Consider the following 20,225-nt stretch of genomic DNA (forward strand, 5'->3'; position numbering starts at 1 on the left):
AGTAATCTGTACAGGGTCCAGTACCAACTGGCTCGTATTAGTTTACTGGCCTGCTCTTTTGCATGGAGTTATATTTGCCACATATTAATACTGTATAAATAGGGCTTCTCTTTTTCGGGTTTTATTAATTGTATTTTTCAGTGCTTATTTTTAGCTATTTTTGAGTTTTATGTATATCGGTTTTCTTCGGGGCTTTCGTTTTTGATATACTGTATGAAGTTTTTGGTTACTTTCCAAAATGCTTGAGCGTTTTTTTTTGTTTTTTTTGTCAAACTATGTACTTGCACACTTAAGTTGTACCTTCTTTCCTTTGCTGTCTTCCACAACGAAATCCCTATGGTCACAGGCACATTCTTCTGGGGGTTTTTGTGTGTAGGCATCTTTGTACATTACGCCACAATTCTGTTTTAAATCCTCTGTGTCTTAACTGTAATACAGCTTGAAATCCCGCTAACAAGCCTCCATCCTGATTGTAATCTCGTTTTAAATCTCGCAAGCGGAGTCTCCAATAGAAATGTAGGAATGTGCTGTCATTCAGTAGTTGGGGCAGGTTTAAAGTATTGAGAACGAATCAGTGATAGATGCAAGTCAGGAAGGCGGGACATTGCCCAGCAACACTGGGAAATGTATTTATTATTATTTTTGTAGTAGGTTTTATTTTTTAATGGGAATAACTATAAATCATGTATAACAAATCAGCACAGAATTGTCAGAGTTCCAGTACATTTTATCATGCCTACAGATGTTATCATGCGTACAGATGTTACCTGCTCGGATGATGTTTCTCACCACAGGTTCCGCTCATGCATTCAGTGGTAATTATATTGAATTGAAGAGTAGACGGACCATATCCTCTGTTTTGCAGTGATAAGCAGTTTTTCTTAACAAGTAAGGCCAGTGTGACAGGGTGAAGGACCTGTCCCCCAGTTTGATCCATATAAATTCTGTTCTTATGTTTAAAACTGTGTGGTGCTAATTTCTGTTGCTTTTCCCTTTGCCTCTCTCAACAAGCTTTTGGGGCTGAACTGGCTTAACAGTTCTGGTGCAGAGGTCCAAGCATGACAAAGCAAATATTCTTCTAAGGACTGACATTGGGTGTCTAGGTAGTTAGCCTAGTTAAAACTGTTCATATTTATAGCTTCTCTATAAGGTGACTGTGATCATTTCAGTCACATGCATTTGAATAATGTTAGATGCTGTCAGTAAACCTGTCAAACAAAAGTGTACACTGCCTGTCTGAGTGCGTGTGTGTGTGTGTGTGGAATATTTCAAGTTGATTTTGGATCTCAGGTTTTGTTTGTCTCCATTTTTTTGGTACCAAACTCCCCCGCACGTCTCTCTTATTCACCATAAGCCTGCCTCAAGCCTGCCCTAGGAATAAGAGAGAAGATGAGTCACATTTCCAATTGAGTTCTCTTGTATTTGTGGTATGGCAAAAACCATCCCTCATTTAACAAAAAACAGATTTTAACACCAGCCTCCACAGTGTAAAAGGATAGTTCATTAACCCACTTTGTCTCATCAACACACCTTACTCTTTAAAACCAAATGTCACTGTGGTAGCACAATATGCCTGCAGGCTGGTATTTTGTACTGTAAATAATAATTAAAACAAACCCAAAAAAATCAGAAATAAAACTTGATTAAGAAATCAGTTATATGGCATCTTATTTCAATCCCCAGAATCGAGCTACAGTGTGCTGCTGTGGAGGCTGACGGCACCAACAGAAAGCAGTTGATGGAATTTTTAGACACTTTAATGATGAGCACTAAAGATACACAATTAAACTAATTATCAGAAAAGCATAATTTTGAAAATTCTGCGAACAATTAAAATAACGTTATTTTCTCAGTTAAAAATATAATGGACCATAATTTAAAAACAATATACTGCAATAATGTAAGAATATACGAATAGACACAAAATGATAAACACACTGTAAAATAAGAAAATATTTCATCTGATTAAATAATGTGTTCTTTCATTTATGATGTTTTCCCCCATGAAGGAATATATCTTAGATTTTACACTTTCTTGGCTCTTTTTAATTAAGTTAATTTCTTGTTGTTCCACTATGGTAAACATAAAGTGAAATATGTGTCATGTCTGATGACATTCATTTATTAAAATGTCTGTGCTTTGTGGACTTTTGGGATTCACAGCTACATTAAATACGGCTACTGCTTTGTTTTCTCTTTATTTTGGTGGCTCCAATATTTTTCTTAATGTATTATCTATGAAGCAAACGTGTGTTTCTTCTCTAGTTTCCTTAATTTAATACAGTAATTGGTGGTAATGTATTCTTATTGCACTGTATTGTTACATATTACCCCAGTACAACATTGACAGTACTGGCAATGACATGTGTACAACCAGGTCAAAGTCTCAAGTGAGAATGGAGCCATAGGGGAATCCAGCAATGAAGAGGAATAGGGATCACTTTCAATCTAGTGGTTAATCATGATGCTCTTATTAAATAAGTCACAAAACAGCACTCTGACAGAGCCTGTTACAGATCGAATGTTTGCTTGATATACATGCTTGAGACCCCGGTTCACAAAATCAGTACAAACACATTTTTTTTATAGCGCTGGATTCAACTCATTAGGCCAGATACACCAAGCATTTATCCTAGTGCAAAAGTTGCACCACTGATTTTTTCTTTTAAAAGGAACAAAATACCTCAGAATGTTAATCTCAAATCACATGCTGTGCGTAAGCCTGTTGTTTCTTACTATGTTCCTGTCGTGTTTTTCTTTACAATAAGGAAAATGCATAGTGTTTTGTTAGTTTTGACGTGGGCTGACTCTGTGTCTTTTATTTTTTTCCAGGTACTTTACCGTACGAATATAAAATAGTCATTGCTGGTAACCATGAGCTGACCTTTGACCAGGAGTTCATGGCAGACTTGATCAAGCAAGACTTTTACTATTTCCCTTCAGCGTCAAAACTGAAGCCAGAGAACTATGAAAACGTTCAGTCCTTGCTCACAAACTGCATATACCTTCAGGACTCGGAGGTGGCTGTGAGGGGCTTCAGGATATACGGGTCCCCGTGGTAAGTGTGATTTTTAAAAAAACTTGCTTAAGAGGGCATCAGAGGAAATATATTACTGCTAATTTTGTAAATAAATAAATAAACAAACAAGATAGCTGCTTCTGCATCCAGCACTCAAAGAATATCACAGACATTTGCAAAGCTTTTTTTTAGAAGTTATAATAATAAAATAATGACTTGGATCGTATTATTGAGGAGTGGTGATAAAACGAGTGATCAGGAGATGATTTATCGGTATGCACTACTATCAAGAGGTATGTGAAAAAAACAGCGAATGAGGGGTGGGGCGAGGCTGGAGGTGTAGTACTGAGTGTCCTGTTGATATGCAGTGCCTTTTAAACCTGTTTACTGTGAAAAAAAAACTTTTAAACAGCGCGTCTAAAATAAACTGCGCGTGTAAAAATAAATTGGACCTGACACGCCTGAGACGAATAAATGGCTGAATAAATGGACCGCAAAGGGTTAATTGGACCAATTAAGATTCTAATAAGCACTTAATTGGTCCAATTAAGTAATTTAGGGTACAGTTGGAACAAAAACCAGGAGGGACAGCGGCCCTCCAGGACCAGGGTTGAGTAGCCCTGCTGTACACTATGCTTATGTGTCACATTGAAACATTAGCAAACAGCAATGTAGTTTGCCTGACAAGACTACAGCACAAACTACAAATAATGAAAATCCTGTGATTTTCATTATTTTTTTTTCTCCACAGGTTGGGTCATTAAATAGTAAAATTTCATAAGAAATCTCATAAGCCGAGAAGTACATAAAGTTCTAATTGAAAAAAAATATTTATACAGTATTTTTTAACAGGTACATTACAGTCTAGGTGCAATTCCAATGTATATCGAATTTAGCTGGGTATCTTCTGTTAGGATTGCAGGTCATAAAAACACCGCTGTATTGCCATCCACCCTTCAGTGACAGCAGTGTCTCTAATGGGCCAGGCTGCTGGTGGCACCCATCTGCTCTCCTGTAGGAACAGTGGGACCGAGCCACAACACTGACTCATTTCCATGGCGATTTCTTGATTTCTTTCTAAACAAGAAGGATTGATGGACAGCAGCCCATATTTCCTCAGAGTGTACATTTATATGTACTGTAGTCTACATCTCGGCTCAATCAGCCCTAGCTGGGAGCCATGCCTATTGCCACATTTCCATCTGCCACTGTCAGATTGTGTGTATATTAGCAGCAGACCAAGATGAAATTGCTTTGAATTGGACCTCTGTCAGCTCCAACTGGCACTGAGGAGAACATTACCTCATGAGTATCAAATGAAAAGGGTGCTGCAAAAAAAAAATGAATGGGGGGATTACGGAAATCATTCAGTATTACTTCCACTTGACTTCTTGTCAACCAATATAACAGCACCCTTTGCATCAGTGGTTCATTTCAGTAATGTTGCATTAAAAGGAGGAAAATGATGGCAACAGCTGAGGTAATGCAACCTTACAAGTAATTTGTCTTTCACAGATCAGTGCTTTTCCACACATGAATAATAAGCAGAAAGAAAATAAAATAAATAAGATTTTTGTATCAGACAGGAATAGCTGTAACAAAAAAAACTGCTTTTTTAACATCTTAAAGTACACAGGCCATTAAAAATTGAAAGTGACAAGAAGCAATGGATACAAATGAATAGTTGTACTGTTAAACTTAATTTACATATATATATATATAATATCAAACCAATTACTTCTCTCTGCATATTTAAGCTGGATCCGACCAGATCAGGTCCACCTCCTGAAAAAATTCAAAGAATCACCTGCAGTACTTTGTATTTAAATTGTACCTTGATGTTTAAACATACTATCGAATATATATCTGCACTATACATGAAACTAGCAGTTACACTGTGCATGCATGCAAAAAAGAATGGTTTTCACATGCACCCGCTATCATATTTGCACTTTCCTATCATTAATCCATTTAAATGATATTGGAATGTATTCAAATGAAGATAAGAGCGTCGAATTGGGCGCAAACATTATAATGAGATGTAAGGATTTTGCCTTGAACTTGGGCAATTGCTGACCCTCCAAAAACTTTGCACCTCCTCTGACAAGGTGCAAATCATTGTAAGAGCGAGTACTTGAGAGCTGTATAACCACACACCTTCACAGACCTGTCATTGGCCTCAAGATGGCTGCTGTGGTACACTTCCTGATGTGGCGACGCTTGGCTCTTATTGAGGACAGGCATGAAAACCTTCAGAGGAGAAGGGCAAGACAGAGAAGACCCTGTATATTCAAACCCTGGATGCTGGAGGATGCGATGGTAAGGCGTTATCGTCTCACTCCGCAGGTCAACCTAGACCTAATAGCTGAATTTCACCTTTTCATCACCTGGTTGACTGTCCTCCTTGTAACACTGACAGCATTGACTTTCTACACTATAGAGGACCATATGGCCTCTTTGGTAGCATAACTGCTGTTGTCTAAGGCTTTTCCAAATAACTCAGTTTCATTCTGAGTGACCTCAGCCGTAAGGACTCAGCTCCTCCTCACAATACTTTTTGTTTCTTTTCTATGCTCCAAGAGGACTTTGCTGCCCTTCCTCTGACATATTTTTTGTTTGGATTGATTTTCGTGCTCCACAAATCTCATACAGCGCCTACTGTTTTCTGTACTCCTAACTCACCTCACCTCTGGGCTGTAAGTGCGGCCGCTAAATAGCCCGATGCACAGGCGGCACTCATTGAGACCCTCATCATCATGACTGCAAGTCATTATTTGTGCGTGTTGAGTAATTTGCATTGCTCTTAAGCTTACATAGGCCACATTGCAAAATAACTGCTTGGCTGCTAGGCTAGGCTAATGCTACACAAAATCAGTACATAGTTAAGTTCAAAATCAATTAAGCTAGTTAAAACACTTCCATGTAGTGTAAAGAAGGAGCTGCAATAGATAAAAAAAAGATTTTTTTTCTTTTTTTTTTTTAGTGTGATTGTTCACCCTCTGTGAAATCCTTTACCATGGCCGAATTAATATACTTCATGAAACATCATTAGCTATAATCAGTTTCCGATTTACATTTTATCTTGAGTATTACCTACAGTACTCATTTAATGCAACAATGGATAATAACATTTATATTTCTATTTAAAAAAAAACATTCAATTCATTTAATTTAATCATCTGCGCTGGCACTTCTTTTTCCAATCAGACCCCGAGGCATGAACTGAAAACACATCTCAACTTTCACTCAGGAGTCTTAAGATCGATCATGCTCTCTGATGCAGAAATGCCATTTGTCCCACAATAGCCATTCATTTTAATCACAGCATCCGCGTTGTTGCAGGAGGGAACATGATCTGGATACACCATGACACTCATAAGGCAAATCCTCTTTCTTGTTGTGGAATGCTCTCTGTAAAAGTTGAGAATAATTCCCCAGTTAAGTAAATATAAAAACAATCAAGAGTGTGCTTGAATACTTACAACACTTGATACAGCAAACCTAAATTCTAGCCTTGTGTGAAAAGGCAGTTGAAATGAGGAAGGGGCAGCTCAAGGTCCAAATGTCTTTCTGCATTTTCTAAATGGCTTCCTCATTAGGAATGTGATCTCAAAGGTGACTCCATTAACATCACAAAGGGCACCACAGTCCCTGCATCTGTTTGATTCTCTCGCAGTAAAAGAAGTCATAGCTCTGTAGTCATTGCTCCAGATAAGGTTTTGGGTCACTGAGTAATTTTCTCTCCAATTTAGACTCTATGTGAGTAATTTATTTTGGGTGAGTAAAATGCAATATTTCCTTGAAGTCATGTGTACTTTCAATAAATGTTGTGCGTACTTTAATACTAATTTATGGGGTATGCATTAACTACAACCTTACATTTAACTGTAATTTTACTTTGGATACAAACACTAACAAGCTTGATAACATGCAAACTCAAGCTGTGCAGCAAAATTGCTATGCGTATTTCATATTTAAAAATCTGTGAAAGAGTCACATACATTTTAATTTAAATTAATTGTACTTACTTTAATGTTATATTTTTGGCAATTCTTAAGGGATGCCTATTATGAAAATCCCTGACTAAAGCTGCATAGGTATTCAGAGTCACTGTAGCGGTAGATCTTGAAAAACTTCTCTCTCCGGTATTCCGGTATTTTTTTTTTCTAAATTACCTGTGAAAAACCCTCAAGGGTCTCAGTCTTTAAAAACGTGCTTGCTGCTGCTGCTGCCACTGTGCATGATTATATCTTCTTAGTAAAGGATACAAAAAAAATGGTTTGCCTGCTTAGGAACACTTCAAGCTGAAGCCATTATCAAGTAAGAATCCATGACATACCGTCATTGCAAGATGGCTGGAGTGCTGTCATTAGGCAATACAGCACAATATATATGACAGGCCTAAAGGTGTTGACCATGTGGGATAATTTCTTAAATAAAGTGTAAGACTTTGTTAGCAAGTGTAAGACTTTCTTAGTATGCTTTTTTTTTTTTTTTTAAATACAAATTTGCTATATCCGGAGCCTCTATTAAAAACTGTGGATCCTATATAGTGAATCGAAGTGTGCAACATGTAAGGTTTATGAAAATATTTAGTTACCTACTGTATAACCCCTTTAACTGTAACCCTTTCATTTAAACTCATTTAAAGTGTGTGTCCTCCAAGTCATCTTATTGAGAACATGAACAATGTTTGTTTCATTTTGATGAATATGAAGTTTCAAAAACTACATGTATTATTTATATTAAATATAGATTTTGTAGCTGATTGATGGGTAGAGTCAAATTTGAGGGAAACCACCTGTTTCTTTTGCCCCTCACTTTTTCATGTTCAGTCCATCTGTGTTCCTCTATTCTGACAGCCCTTGAGAGGTTATTTCCCACTGATGCTACTACAGTATTGCAGCACTGATTCAAAATGTCATTACCCTACCAGTTTTGTGCTTGTGAGGTGTAAGGTTAAATCCATGTCAGCCCCTTTATGGGTTAAAATTCAAAGTTGAGCACGTAATATAGCCAGTGTTCTAGCAAACTTTAAAATAATTTTGTCTCTTGGGTTTTTACGCATTCTAATTTCCAACTAAATGGGGCATCTGTTTCAGAAAAGGAAGATTTGCCACGGTTGTCAAGGAAACCATCATTCTGTAGAAAAAAAGGTTCCAACAGCTTTATGGACAGAATTTGGTAGAATTTGAAATATAAAAAAACACCATTGCCTTTCAAAAGACAACAGGACAGAAACACAAAGACTTACCAAAAAAAAAAAAAAGCATCGGAATTATAAACATATTATTTAATTACTATGTATAAATAATTTCCACCAATTAGAATAATTCAGAATCCAGAAAATAAATCTTAACATCTTTGATTTTTTTCTTCCTAAGAAAAGAGATGTCTTTATTTATGATAATTGGACATTGTTTCTAATCAGAATGGATTGTCCTGGACAGCTGTACTATGCTAGCATTGATAAATAATAGTTATGCAATTTAAATCCTGACTGTAGGTTTGGCCAGTAATGATAGTGTTTGTAATACAGAAACATTCTCTTGATGAATTATTTTGAATAGGGTAGCCTATTGCATGCAGGTGTGCTATCTCAGTCACATGCAGAGAGTATTCGAATTCTATTTCTAATACTAAGTATTCCAAGTCATGTAAACACAATAGGCTCTGTTACCAAGCCATTAATGTTCTTTTTGTCACCTATGCTGTATGTATACAAGTGTCACATGAAAGTAGCCTCTTTCATACATGTATGTAAATATCGTTTTATGTGTAAGAATTATATATATATATATATATATATATATATATATATATATATATATATATATAGTGTAACAGAGCAGAGGCTCTGTAGGTAAATAATTTGGGTGTTGTGTTTTTGGTGGTGGTTGGCAGGGACGGGGTTAATTCCTCTCCCTGCCAAAAACATGTGAGAATGTGGCTGTTCCCAAACAAGGTAATTGGGAACAGCCACAAACTATAAAAGAGAGCTTCCAGGTCCATTAGGGGAGATCACCAGGGAGCTGGTATAAGAAGAGTTGGGCTGTGTAAGGTAAACTGTTGGTAAAAGTGTTTGTTGACAGGTAAACGGCTTAGCTGTCCTGTGTGTGAGTCAGGGTCCTGTCTAAGTAAAGTTAGGCTCTACATTGAGCTAGGTGTTTGTTTTGTTTATTTTTGTTTTGTGTTTATTACAAAATAGTGTGTCAGCGCTTTTAAAACTTCAATTCCTGTGTGTTGGGTCTGATTTTAAAGGGGAAACGAACCGCGGAGAGTGCACCTGGTTTACTATATATATATATATATATATATATATATATATATATATATACAGTGCCTTGCAAAAGTATTCAGACCCCTGACCAATTCTCTCATATTACTGAATTACAAATGGTACATTGAAATTTTGTTATGTTTGATATTTTATTTTAAAACACTGAAACTCAATCAATTATTGTAAGGTGACATTGGTTTTATTTTGGGGGAAATATTTTTAAGAAAAATAAAAAACTGAAATATCTTGCTTGCATAAGTATTCAACCCCTTTGCTGTGAAAGCTCCCAGTTTACACCGATGAAAGAAATTGCCCTAACGAGGACACAATTACCTTACCATTGGCCTCCACCTGTGAACCATTAAAGTTGCTGTCACATTTTCTGGATAAAAACCCCACTGTTGAAGGATCATTGGTCAGGCTGTGAATCTGAAGGAAAAGGAAGACCAAAGAGCATTCTACAGAACTTAGAGATAAAGTAATACAAATGCATAGATTAGGGAAAGGGTGCAAAATAATATCCAAGTGTTTGGATATCCCAGTGAGCACAGTTGGATCAATAATCAGGAAGTGGAAGCTGCATCACACCACCCAGGCACTGCCAAGAAAAGGCCAGCGCTCAAACAAGAAGGAGACTTATGAGAGAAGCCACAGAGAGGCCAACAATCACTTTGAAGGAGCTACAGAGTTCAGTGGCTGGGAGTGGAGTAATAGTGCACCAGTCAACCATATCAAGAGCTCTGCATAACACTGGCCTGTATGGGAGGGTGGCAAGAAAGAAGCCGTTACTCAAAAAGTACCATCTGAAAGCACGTCTGGAGTTTGCCAGAAAGCATGAGAGTGACCCAGCTGCGATGTGGGAAAAGGTTTTGTGGTCAGATGAGACCAAGATAGAGCTTTTTGGCCAAAACTCAAAGCGCTATGTGTGGCGCAAACGTAACACTGCCCATGCCTCAAGACACACCATCCTTACAGTGAAATATGGTGGTGGCAGCATCATGCTGTGGGGATGTTTCTCATCATTTCTGGGCATCTTGTTAAAATTGAAGGAAGAATGGATGGAGCAAAATACAGGGAAATACTGCAAGAGAACCTGCTTCAGTCCGCTAAAAAACTGAAGCTTGGGAGGAAATTCACCTTTCAGCAGGACAATGATCCCAAGCACAAGGCCAAAGCAACATTGGAGTGGCTCAAGAACAAAAAGCTGAATGTCCTACAGTGGCCCAGTCAAAGTCCTGATCTCAATCCCATTGAGAATCTGTGGCACTATTTGAAAATTGCGGTCCACAAGCATCGTCCAACCAACCTGAACAAACTGGAGCAAATCTGCCAAGAAGAATGGGCCAAAATCACTCCAACACTGTGTGCAAAGCTGGTACATACTTACCCCAAAAGACTTAAAGCTGTTATTGCCCCGAAAGGTGGCTCTACCAAATATTAATGTGTGGGGGTTGAATACTTATGCAAGCAAGATATTTCAGTTTTTTATGTTTCTTAAAAATATTTCCCAACATAAAACCAATGTCACCTTACAATAATTGATTTTGAGTTTCAGTGTTTTAAAATAAAATATCAAACAGAACAAAATTTCAATGTACCATTTGTAATTCAGTAATATGAGAGAATTGGTCAGGGGTCTGAATACTTTTGCAAGGCACTGTATGTGTATATATATATATATATATACACACACACAGTGGTTTGCAGAAGTAGTCACCCCCCAATATATATATAGTGTGAGATAGCGGGTTGTGAGAGACAGCAGGGAGGGGGTTAAAACCTCCCTGTGAGAGAAACCTGTGTGGAATGCACCTTTTTGTTTGATTTGTATTGCTAATTGATTTGTTTAATTGTTTTATTATTAATTATCATCCGCACCTGGGCGTTATTAAAAATCAGATCCAGGTGCAGGGTTTAAAAGGAGAGCAGGCAGTCTGCTCGGGGCTGCTGAGGAGAAGGAGGCAGAAAGGTGTGCTCTGCTTCCTGGCAGTCGTGAATTAAAAAAGTAAGTGCTGTATCAAACCAGTGTGTTTTGTAAGGACGGGGAAACAGCGTAGCTGTCCCGTGTTAGTCAGGGTGTTCCTGTGTGTTAGTTAGTGCTCGTACAGAGCTAGGTGTTTATTTTGTGTGTTTTGTTTTGTTTGTGCTTATTAAAAATAGCGCACCAGCGCTTAAAAATCCATTTCAGTGTCCTGGGTCGTGGTTTTTTTAAAGGGGCAACGAACCCGAGTGGGTGCGGTCTTTTACATTATTTATATATATATATATATATATATATATATATATATATATATATATACACAGTGCTCAGTTGTCAAAGTGGTTGGAACCCCATTGCGCTGTCATCAGAATCGCTTTGGGGAATATGTTAATGATACCACAGCCCGAAATTTATGCCGACATGTGGCGATGGGACAGGTGCTATATAACGTTTGCCCTTCCACTTGCATTTGCGCTTTGATCAGAATACAGCCCAAGAAGTTATAAATGCATGTATCAACATCTCTGCATCCCTCTTGACCAGCACAGACAATTTGGCAACATTTCTCAAATAATAAAAAAGCTATTCTCATGACAGAATTAATATGGAAATGAAAAGAAAGCTCAGGGTCCAAGATAACACCCAGGTCTTTCAGATATCTTAATACAATATATCCAAATGGAAGGCTAAAAAATACCCAAAGGATCGCAAGATCTTCAAGCTAATAATAATATAACTAGTGCTCATTAGAAGCAAGAAAAGGGCTGTGAAATACTTTGTTCTGCTCTTTTAAATATAAAGCTCCCCAGCACAGATACTGCATGCTAACTAGATGCTTCTGAACTTGGATTTTAAATTATTATTATTTTTTTTTTATAACACAGTATCATTTTATCAAACGCTTTTCATTTTGTACATTGACCCAGGACTCATCACCAGGGAATGGCATAGTACGCATCCATCCCCCCAGGAATTTGTTTTATAGGCATAAGAATTAAAAATGTAACAATGTAATTAAAAATCAAAGGCCAGATGTTGGTGTGTGTTAAATATTGCAGGGATGGAATGAACTTATATAAATAATGCTGAAGCAGCAGACTGAACTCGAAGAAAGTAGTGCATTAGATTACAACTTTGAATACTAGTCACCTCTGGCACATCTCTGTCTACTTGAAAGGTGAATTTTCTGAACACCATTATTTAATTAAGTGCTTTTGAATAACGTACCGAACTAACAAAGACAGCAGAACTAGATCCCGATAAACAGATGGATTAACAAGCACCCGTCTTTTACAACATTAAAATTAACTTCCAACTTGGAAGGTCTAACAACCAACCTTAGGATATTTGTTTGGGATCACGGGCCCCATCATTGAAACACAATAAAACACTAACGCAAAGTCCAGCATCATGCATTTGCATTATCTTGTGCTGTCCCCCAATATTGTGATGATGTTATGAGTAAAACAAAGACATGCAACACTGGATTGTAGCAGACATTGAAAATCTGATAATGACCTCTGTCTGTACTTGTAAAACACAAGAGATCATTTACTTTTTTAATTGAGGGTAGCTATGGTGTAAATCATAAAGGGATAGCAGCAAGTAGACAAGAATCAAATGTGTGCAGAAAAGTGACAGCTGCTCCCAGGAGGTTTTACTTCAGCTGCTCTGTTCTGTATCAGACAATCATGCATGAGTGGGAAGACATGGGGCCCCATTATCTCACAGAACCAGTGCGCACACATACAGCACAGAGGGTCCTGAAATCTCACCCTGAACACAGATCAGGTTTTACTCGCTAGGGTGTAATACTAAAATAAGGACAAACGGCAATGAACAGGGTAAATCCAGAACAATCCCCTTGAAGATTACTGATGAGTTTAGCTTTTTTGTTTGACTGCTAAGAAGATGTATAACAAGTAATCATCTTCAAAGTCAAGGGAGTCATGTTCACCATGTAGAGTGTGACAGACAGCCAGCCAGATGAACAGGATCAGTGTATACAGGTCCACATTTTGAATGAGGATCAGACTTGTTTGACTTCATTATCTTCTTTGTTCTTTAAAGATAGTAGCATAGAGATGCATTCTGCTGGAGTCTTTTGAAAGTTTTATAAGGGGTTAGGTCATGCCTGCTGATGGCAGAGCTTTTAGAGCTCAATAAACCAACATTGTGTGACGAAGTGCAGGCTTTGCTAGATCTCATTTGGCATTTTCTAGGGCTTTAGATAAAATAGATGTTTGCTAGCAACATCATTTCCGCTGTGCAAAATTGAATTAAATGAGTTTATTTTAGGTAGCTGCCATTTCGTGATTATGCACATGTAATGTACATGCAGCTTATGTACATTTTAAAATGTGACACTTTCTGTACATTGAAATGAAATCCAAGGATGTGCCTCTGTGGGTGTCCCCTAAAACACCTGCTGTGTAATTCAGATTCTTAAAATATTCAGCATGCACGTAGAGTAAAATATGTTGGAAAATAGTGCACCAAAGCTTTCTTAACTTTGATTGAAAGTTTCTTTTGAAAATTATTCCATAAAAATGTTAACAGAGGACATTAAATATGAATGTATTATGCATTTTGACATACATCAACTAATGTATTATTTATTTATGGTAGATGTTGTCCATAATAGGATACTATAGTTAAGCCCTTCAGATGATGCCATTAATTACATATGGGTAGAAATAGAGTGAGCATGTTGTGGGGTCATAGGTACTCCAAAGCCATAGTATAAACTGATACTGATTAGGTAATGTAACAGACCAGGGGGACGAAGGGGAAAAGATGTAGTCAAAGAGGGTTGTTAGTTAGGTCCCTGAACAGTTTAGTTAGCGCTTCAAAAACGGAGTTATGTTTTGTTTAGTTTTTTTGTTCTTTTGGCTTTGATTTCTGTAATTAATAAAATGGCACAGAAGTGATATTAAAAACTTCAAATTCTTGTGTCTAGGGGGCTCCAGAGTGGCGCATCCAGTAAAGGCACTGCACATGGAGTGCAGGATGCGCTCTATAGTCTTGACGTCGCGAGTTCAAGTCCAGGCTATTCCTTTGCTGACCGAGGACGGGAGATTCCAGGGAGCGGTGCTCAATTGGCTGAGCACCGCCCAGGGGGAGGCAGGGTTAAGTCGGCCAGGGTGTCCTTGGCTCACCACGCACCAGCGACCCCTGTAGTCTGGCCGGGCGCCTGCGGGCTTGCCTGTAAGCTGCCCGAGAGCTGCGTTGTCCTCCGACGCTGTAGCTCTTGGGTGGCTGCATGGTGAGTCCAAGGACTGCTGCAGCCGACCGCAAAAAAAGCGGTCGGCTGACGGCACACGCTTCGGAGGACAGCGTGTGTTCGTCTTCGCCCTTCCGAGTTAGCGCGGGGGTGGTAGGGGTGAGCTGAGCCTAAAAATAATTGGACATTTCCAAATTGGGGAGAAAATAATAAAAATAATTGGCAACGACTAAATTAAAAAAAAAAAAAAAAAAAAAAAGAATTCTTGTGTCTGGGTCTGATTTTAAGGGGATACAAACCTTAAAAGAAGTGATATCGTTCACATTAACAAAAAACAAATTCATACTTTGCCAAACACAAATCTTCTGAACAACCCAATAGAAAATGACATGGGAAAATGATCTACTTGGAATGAAACGTTTCTGTGTATGAATGTAACACGATATTGACTTATTGTGGAAAAGATTATTTTTATTACTACTATTAAATGAAAAAAAATATTTAAGTTTGATGGGACATCATTTGCAAAGCAATGTTTGCTTTAGCAACTGAGGCGATGTGAAATATTAATTAATGTAGAGTTGCTTTCACAAGAATGTTTGTAATCCCTATGTGAAAAAGCAATCAAAGCCTGATTTATGTTTTATTATGTATTCACTGGGCGCCTATGAGAGCTTGAGAGTTAAAAGGGGGGCATGATGGACAATGAGTTTGGGAGCGTGTGAGTGCTTGTGTGACAATGGTGTTAGACATAGAACAGGCTGGACATATCCCTGTACTCAAAGGACTGAGTCAGGCAGCATCCTCTGGCTGCTGGGCGACAAGAAGAATGAGCGATAGAAGACAAAAGGATAGATCCCATCACTACTCAGGCAGCATCGGCAGGCAGCTGGGTGGTATGGAGAGTTAGGGAAAAGTGTCTTGGGTCTGTATAGCAGAGACGAAGGAATAGGAACCCCCCCCCCCCCCATTGGGAGGAAACATCGGGTGAACCTGGCAGAGAGGGCGCCCCCACTCCGGGTATACTAACGAGGGCTGCAATGTCTGTGGGAGATGGCCTGTTATAAGCCTCCACTGCTGAAGAGGACCACGCCCCATGGTTTTAATCAGGTGCTGGTTGATTCCAGAAGTGGCTGCTCTGATCCAGAAGGGTTGGGGAGAATAAAACTGCGGGGAGAGTCCGGACCTGGACAAAAGGGTGTTGAGATGGGAAGCTGTGGCAAAATGGCTAACAGTGCCTGGTATGCTGCCTGACCCTCCCCGATCAGGCAGGGTCCCAGCTGGCTCACCCAGAACTCCCACGGCCATGATGCGGTGGTGGCTAGCCGCTCAAATGCGACCAGGTACGCCTCCGCCGTCATCTTCAACGCCCAAGCTTTCAGGGACGTCATTGTGGGTGCTGCTGTAGGGTGTGGTGTTATTGCCAGCCCTACCCTCTCAATGAGCCCTGTGAATCGCTCCTCTCTCCTTCTCTACTCTGCCTCCCGTCTGCTATCCAGTGCCACCAGCAGCTCTGCCAGTGTGTTGCGGTCCATGATCCCGTGTTCTGGCACCACGTGTGGCAAAGTGGTTAACAGTGTGCAGGTGCAAGTGATCAATGAACAGACAGACAATTATAATCCAGGTGCAAAGTTGTTTAATGAGTTTGTATATCCAGTGCCTGATGGCAAAACAAACAGTAAACAATAAATTATGCTAAGTAAAACAGCGGCGTGTATTACTTAAATTGTAATCCCCAGGTTTGTTCCGAAATAATAGTCCCATTCTTTAGACACCCACATGAAACACAAAACACATACACAAGTCAGTTCGTGAGTGAATTAGTGCTCGTGGTGCAAATACAGTTTATACGTGATACAAGTGCTGGGACAGAGAGGCGAGTCAATTTTTGAGAACTGAATGCACTGACCTTGATGTAACTGGTCTGTTTTTGAAGTCCCGATGAATAGAACAAAGTGATTTCTGGGGACTTGAGTGAAGTCGGGGCGCCGCAGGCCGATGGCTGGGAAGCTGGAGATTGAAGGGACTGAAAACTCAGAGCAGCGCATGAACCCGAAAAAGGCGACTAGGCACAGGCAAAGGAGGATATCCGATAAGATCGGTTGTCTTGATGGAGAGGCAGGAGGGAGGCTCATCTCCATGCCCCGGATCGTCAGGTGGACCTCTGGGATGGAAAGGAGTGGGGGGGGGGGGGAGGAAGGGATGGACTGGAGACTACTAAACTGGTGCTGGATACCTGAGAGGTAATTCCTGATGGAGGAAGGGGCCAGGTTAAGGGGTAGCCTGATGTATGTGATAAAGGCAAGGAGGTGCTGAAGGTTATAGGTGGTGAGAGAGATCCGATTCTGGGCGCAGAATGTAGTGAAGGAAGGTGGTAGAATAAGAAGAGCGAGTGGAAGTGGCTGGCATTCTCCATAAAGTTGCGGGCTGACTGAAGGAAGCCGGAGAGTGTGGAGTTTAGTGGAACACCAGTTGATTGAAAGGAGGAACTTGCTGTGGGTTGGGGTGTGCTTCTGGGACCAGGCTGTGAAACCTATGGACCTGCAGGCGAGACAAAGCACCGGCCGCGATATTAAGGGACCCAGGGATGTGATGGGCCTGAATAATAACATTATTGGACACCGAGGTCCAGACGAGATGACGAAGGAGCTGCATAATTATAGGGGAGGAGAAACGCCCTTTGTTAATGATATGTACAGTGGAGGTGTTGTCACTGGAGAATATAATTGACTTTCTGGGCCATAGATGACTCCAGAGCAGGGCAGCGATGATGTAGTGTACAGTTCCAGGAGGGGAGAGGATTTCAGCTAGGGAGAAAGGGATCGAATTTCCTGGGGCCAGGTGCTGGAGAACCATTGGGGTCCTAAGAAACCGCCATAGCCTGCGTGGGAGGCGTCTGTAAACAGGTGCATGTCTGGGGCTGAAATGGCATTGTCGTAGAACATTAAAAGACTGTTCCAGTGGATTAGTAGAGTGGACCACATTTCAGTGTCCTTCAGAGCTTCACCCGGGATGGTGATGGAGGCGTCAAGAGACTTGGTAGTGGTAGATACGGCAAGGAGACAGGAGATGAAGGTGTGCCCTTGCGGGATAATGCGGATTCCGAAGTTGAAGTGGCCCAGGAGAGAGAGAAGGTAATGCTTTGAGATGGTTCTTGAGCTTTGGAAAGAAGAAATCAGTTGATGGATGCAGGTGAATTTTGAGGGAGGGAAGCAGGCTTCAAACTTGAGGGTGTCAAGGGTTATTCCGAGGAATTCAAGGCTGGTAGTCAGGCTGATGGTCTTCTTGGAAGAGAGAGGAACTCCTAGGGTAGAGAACAGATTTTTGAGATGGTTAATGCTTTGGGCTGGAGGATGAGAGGCGGGAGAGATGAGGAGGAAATCGTCCAGGAGATGAAGTAAGGACGGGACATGGGATGAGTTTAGGAGGATCCAGCATAAAGCTTCAGACAGGGTGTTGAAGATTTTCGGGCTGCTGCGGCAGTCAAAAGTAAGATGAGTGGCAAAGAAATAGGAGCCTTGCCAGGATATCCCGAAAAGATGACGAAGGGAGGGATGAATTGGCATGACTTTGAAGGCGTCTGTGATATCGGCCTTCGAAAGCCAAGCTCTGTGGCCCGCCATCTTGATGAATTTGATTGTGTCTGTAAGGGTGACATAATGGAGGGAAAATTTTTCCAGAGGAATCAGAGTGTTAATACTACTGGTGGATTGGCCTCGAGGAGCTGAGAGGTCGATGATAAGGTATTTCTTTCCAGAAATACTTTAAGTGGTGATGCCGATCGGGTTGATCCAAAACACTGGGAATGGAGGGGCTGGGAAGCGGTTGGCCATAAAACCTTTGTTGATGTTGGGTCTTGCCGAGTTGATGACAATGTTATCTGTTCCAAGGACTGCTGCTGCTTTAGTCGAGAAGCTTTTGTGATAATCGTAAAACATGGTGCCCCCATAGCGGACAGCCAGTTCTACGATATAGGCTAGGTAGTGGTTCAGCTGCTCTCGACGGTGAGGAAAGGCGCTGCATAGGACACCTGTGTAAGCTGAAAAAGCCATGACAAATTCCCCCATCGTCAAATTCTTGAGAAGGCGAGGATCGGTGGATTTGAGAGTTACAGATACATCGCCACAGCTCACTGTCCGTTGGTAGGTTGAGCTCAGATGTAGCAATGAGCACGAGTACCAGATTGACATCCTTACGTTCAATGATTTGTTTACACAGGGCAGGAGGAATGGTGATGTGCCTGTAGCCGATGGTGTGCTGGGGGTAGGCAGGAAAGACGGAGGCTAGTGTGAAAGAGGGGCCATGATCGATGGCCTCGATCACTGAGGCAGCGGCTGAAGTATGTGGAAGTGGAGGGGCTGGGCTGGAGCGGGCTTCCAGGGAGATGAGCCTGGTGTTGATAGCCGCTATGGATTCAGAAACCGGCTGCAGGAGGGCCTTCACATCTTGAAGCATCCCCCGTCAGATGCTGTCTGAGTCAGAGGCTAGTGACTGTGGAGGAGGGTGAGGCCTCGAAATCGGAGAAACCATTGCTGCTGCAGAGAGCGACTGCCTGGACCGGGTAGCTGGGCCTGGAGAGTTGAGGAGCTGGTCAGAAGGCAGGAGCTGGGAAGGACTCAAGGCTGAGGTGGATGGGCCTGGGCGATGGGATTGGGTAACTCCGCGCTTCCGTTTAGGTGCGGCAGTCCAGCTGAAAGAGCTCTTTGCGCTCCGCTCCTATAGGAATCTGAATTCCCCTATCAAACAAGGTCTTCAGGAGCTTAGGAAAAGGTCAATCCTTGAATGATAGGGTTTTGGGCCTCGGCTGAGAGAGTGTCCGCTTTGGCCTAGATGGTGCACCGCTGAGCTGGGAAGATAGCAGGAGGGAGGCCTGGAGCGGGGTTATACCAGCTTGGAGGGGGGCACGCGCAAAATAGCATGGCTGCCCAGGCTGGAAGTCCTCCGAAGCGTCCGATTGAAGCTCAAACAGCGGATCCATAACTAGAAAGCCTTGAGAGGATGCTTCAGTTCTCAGTTGAATTTCCCCCCCTTTTTATTTATTTATTTATTTATTTTTTAAATAAACAAACACGGACAACACTCAATAAATGAAAGGTTCAAACAAAACAATCCTGAACACTAAACAAGAGAACTTTGAATTTCGATTTGTAGCAAAAAGCAAGAATATCAGAATATCATAAGTATGTCTGCAGTGAAGTCTAGAGTGGAGGTAGTGCAAGGTTATGGAACCCCTGGCGCTGCCCTGGCCACGCCCCTTGACTGACGTGGCGAGCACTGCGCGAGGCTATTGTTAGAGATGACTAAAAATTAGCTGCCCACCAACGCGGAAGTGCCTTAAATCTTTAAAAAATAGTTCATATATCATAACGTTAGGTTACTTACCGTAACCCTGGTTCCCTGAAAGAGAAGACGACCACCAAAACATTATGTATGTTATTACCTATTGGTAGGTATTTTCTGAGCTCTCTATACCAGAGCTGCCGATAGGCCCCATCCTGGGACGACGCCCTCGGTCCCGCTTACCGAGGGGTTAAAACAGTCATTCCGCGGAAGCCATTTCTCTTTTTTGCATCGAAACCGTAAGGGCGACCGATGCGACCTTGCTAGTTGGTGGTCGTCTTCTCTTTCAGGAAACCAGAGTTACGGTAAGCAGCCTAACGTTCCCTTTCAATTCGAAGCTGACCACCAAAACATTACGAATGGGAAATGTATACCAGAGCCG

General features: G+C 41.0%; 1 protein-coding gene across 1 annotated transcript in view; it reads left to right on the forward strand.

Moving 5' to 3' along the window:
• Nucleotides 1–20,225, forward strand: part of LOC117414521 (metallophosphoesterase domain-containing protein 1-like) — a 40,869-nt gene that overhangs the window by 11,913 nt on the left and 8,731 nt on the right. Inside the window, exon 4 of the mRNA XM_034024298.3 lies at nt 2,833–3,058. Coding sequence (XP_033880189.1) covers nt 2,833–3,058 — 226 coding nt within the window. The remainder of the gene's footprint in view (nt 1–2,832; nt 3,059–20,225) is intronic.

This window comes from Acipenser ruthenus, chromosome 7, assembly GCF_902713425.1.
Source record: "Acipenser ruthenus chromosome 7, fAciRut3.2 maternal haplotype, whole genome shotgun sequence".
In the NCBI taxonomy this organism is placed as follows: domain Eukaryota; kingdom Metazoa; phylum Chordata; class Actinopteri; order Acipenseriformes; family Acipenseridae; genus Acipenser; species Acipenser ruthenus.